This window comes from Eimeria mitis, genomic scaffold (genome assembly GCF_000499745.2).
Source record: "Eimeria mitis Houghton genomic scaffold, Emh_scaff394, whole genome shotgun sequence".
In the NCBI taxonomy this organism is placed as follows: Eukaryota; Apicomplexa; class Conoidasida; order Eucoccidiorida; family Eimeriidae; genus Eimeria; species Eimeria mitis.
In genome coordinates this window covers 18,385-21,999 of record NW_013572275.1, presented here as the reverse complement: position 1 = coordinate 21,999, position 3,615 = coordinate 18,385, and the positions used below count along the sequence as shown (strand labels likewise).

Genomic DNA, 3,615 nt, shown 5'->3' with positions numbered 1-3,615 from the left:
AGATAAAATGTGCGGCAAAATAGCAATTTCCCGTTGCATCGTGTGCTCAGTCGACTGGCGTGATTTGCAAGGAGCAAACAACAAAACCTCCAGCACGGCCCAGTCACTTTGGTTTACAGTAGAATCCTCGCTGCGCTTCATGGAAATCGAATCTGCGACGTCCACGCCTAAGGTGGTGCATCACGCTGAGACATGTGCCGCCGGAGCGTGGGCCTATGCTCAAGTGGTGCGCGTAGAGTTGTGGTTTTGCAGGAAGTCCCAAGTGGCTCTGTATGCCTTGCAGTATGGCCACCTAGGTCTATAAGAGGTTTCTAAATATATAATTTCCTCAATAAATTATTCACAGAAAAGCTGACAAGCTCTAGCGGGGCAATAGATGCTCTTGAGATATCCCTCAAGTGATCCTCCCTGTGCTCCTGTTTGATTCTTTATCCTACCTTTGACCCCTGTCGTACCCAGCTAAAGGGCAAAGTTATACAACTGAAGACCTGCGCTTGAAACGGTTCAGCGGTTTGAAGACAGGACCGGCACGGCCGAAAAAGCGATGCGGCGGCTGCAAGCCAGAATTCCGATCGCCGAGAGACACACTGTTTCCTTTTGTCTCTCTGTGCAAAGCCCCAGTTAGGGGCCAAAAGAAACATTCTTTCTGCTTGTTTTGCAATCACTGAGGAAACTTGAGTTTCACCGGCATACCCCTACCAGCTGAGGTTTACAAAGACCTCAAGGGGTTTGCTCATCTTGACGATGCCTAGAGAATGATGGAAGAAGTGAACAGAATCAAACCGGTAGCGAGGAGAGCAGACTGCGTAGAGGCAGANCCTAGAGAATGATGGAAGAAGTGAACAGAATCAAACCGGTAGCGAGGAGAGCAGACTGCGTAGAGGCAGAGGCGGAGTTTTCTATGGCTTCCTGTATGTCTTCCCAAACCTCCTCCCTGTGCAGAAGCCAAAAAATTGCAAACACGGCAGATAAGCCTTAAGCCAGCCAAGACCATACACCTCAGCAACAAAGCCAAATATGGGAACCCTATGTTGCCAACAGGAAAGATTAGCCACACAAGCAACCAAGACAAAGAAATCCACAGAACGGATACTCAAAGAAAACGTTTGTGCATGGGTAAAATAACTTAGATACAGCTTAATATGACACACAACAAATATTGACTGAGCCGGAAGAGGGCAACGCTCAACTAAATAGAACTTTAAAGAGACAGAGGCACTGGCGGAAGGTGTAGAGATAGGAAGCAACAGCCGAAACGCAGCATCCCAGCGCTTCTGGATCCACAGCATTCAAGTAATATGTGAGACGCCCCTAAAGAAGCATCCACAATACACGCCGAAGCGACCGAGGTAGGTACAAACGGCAAAGGAAAGGAGAGCCCTTGACAAAAAAGGCGCGCTTTATGGAGGGCAAACAGCACGGGACTTGGAGGTGCAGCCAAGAGAGAAGCAAGATATATCCTCAACAACGTACGAGAATGGCTTTTTCCCGTTTTCAAGAGCTGCAGGATTAGTGAGGCAAACGAGGCCGGTAACCGTCTCCGAGGGTGTGGAGAGGCGCCGAACTGTCGGCCCGGTCTTCGGCTGGTCTCCCGAGCTCGCTGAACCCGCAGCTTCTCGTTCTTCACTTAAGCGCTTAGCGCCGTCTTCGGTAAGGTCTTCATCTTCTTCCCCTTCCTCAGAAGTTGATCCTGCAGAGGTAGCAACGGTTGTGGTGGACGTGGGGGAGACAGGACATGTGATATAGGCGCAGTCGACTGTGGCGCCCTTGTTGGGGTTGTATAGGGCCACAAGCGAGCGGTTTCGGCTATCCTCATACACCCCTGTGTTGCCTTCGTACTCGGGTGGAAGGTCCCCAAGGTTTACGTAGGCTTTTTTCCAATAGGAGACTGCTGCAGGGCAGTCAGCGGTAGAACCCGTCTGAGGCGCGTAGGCGTAGGTGCCGCTGCGCTCTATGATTGTCTTTTCACTACCCATATCTGTCCCCTGAACACGTCAAGCGGCAACTAAATGTGCTAACATTCAACCGATCACCACTGGCAAAGACGAATGCGCGCGTGGAGAAGGCAAAGGGACAGTGCACGGCAAATACAAGAAGAAAATAGGTCACTTGCCTGCAGCATGGCTTTACAAACCGCTGTGATGTACTCTGCATTGTCTATCGGCACTTTCTTGTTTTCGTCAGGCTCTGCAGTGAATGGATCAAGATCTGCTCGTTCTCTGGCGGTGTTGAACTCGGTCAGGCAGTCGGCGGTCACTGCCCACAACCAAAACCACCCCAGCGCCGTTAAGGATCATTGAAATTTTTTCCTTTCGACCAAAACAAGGCATTTTATCTCCGCTGATGTTTCGACCTACCTGCGGAACCTTTCTGACTTGGGTCATCGCTCTTCTCGCCGCTGGCGGCCCCCAGCGCGGCGACGGCCAGCAGAACCGAACTGAAGCTTCTCATGGTGTTAGGCGTGGATTCAACAGGAGAACCACAAGAGTGAAATATACCATGGAATTGCGGCCCACGGTGGTTTTTAGCTGCAGCACAAAGACTTTGGTCTCCTAGCCGACCGCGGCGCTCGATTAGGCGCATGCCCAGAGCCTCGGGAGCGACGAACGCGAGAAACGGCTATCTGTTTGTTCGAGGCATGTGGTCTGTCAGCGATGAAAACAGAATTCATTTCACTTCAGCTAAAATGGGCGCTTTTTATCCTATCGCAAGTGAAACAAATTCCAGTGAGGATTGACGGCGGTCCAATTGCCTTTTATGTGTACTCGACCTGCAAGCTTCACTCCAGCTTGCAAAGAAAATAGGGGTTATGAGCAACATGCTTCGGAGCCATTGCTGAGATACACGATCCCTACGCTTCAGAGAGACTGTTCTGATACAATGCACTGTCTCTTCTGGGCGTGCAGTTCTTCGGGGTTCAACGATGCTTATCCTATCTTCTGTCTTGCAGAGACTGAGTGTAGTAGCATGATATGTCTGCAGTTAGCACAGGAGCCTCCACTTGGCCTTAGTAGGTTCAGTGCAATCAAATATAAATACTCCATAAACGTATTCAGGGGCAAAGCCTCCAGTAAAGGACTGTAAAGGAAGCTTCAACGAAGCTTCCTCGTGTGCACGCGTGAGCCTAGCCCCACCGAGGTGCGCTGCCAACCCGTTTCTGGATGCCTCCTCCCCGCAACAACCAGGCCCTGACCCCAACGCCCAGGAGGCCTGAGGACAGGGGAAGAAGGTCAGCTACTTTTGGGAAAATCTTGCTTTATGTCTACCTGCATTGCAGCTCGCTTCTGTCCTTGACTAAGACTAGTGAGCAAGCGTTATACTGAGGACGCTGCCGTTCCACCAAGATACCCTTAGCATCAGGGGAATATCTCAAGGGGTCTGCCTTCATGACGATGCCTAGAGAATGGTGAAGTAAGTAAGCAGAAGCAAAGCGGTGGCGATGAGAGCAGACTGCCTTGAGTCAGAAGCGGAGTTTTCTATGGCTTCCTTTATGTTCTCCCAAACCTCCTCACTGCGCAAGCGTGCACACATAACTGAAGCGACAAAAATTCCTCATGACAGCCCAAATGACCTACGCCTCGGCAAGAAAAGCAGCTAAAGCCAAGCATGGAGGCC

At 50.7% G+C, this 3,615-nt stretch overlaps 1 protein-coding gene across 1 annotated transcript; it reads right to left on the bottom strand.

The window, feature by feature from the left end:
* Positions 1–819: 819 nt before the first annotated feature.
* Positions 820–2,451, bottom strand: EMH_0010770 (SAG family member; the record flags this gene model as incomplete). Its single annotated transcript, XM_013499044.1, has 4 exons — positions 820–934; positions 1,474–1,985; positions 2,135–2,187; positions 2,358–2,451. The coding sequence occupies 4 exons, from the start codon at positions 2,449–2,451 to the stop codon at positions 820–822; spliced, it is 774 nt and encodes a 257-aa protein (XP_013354498.1).
* Positions 2,452–3,615: the final 1,164 nt, after the last annotated feature.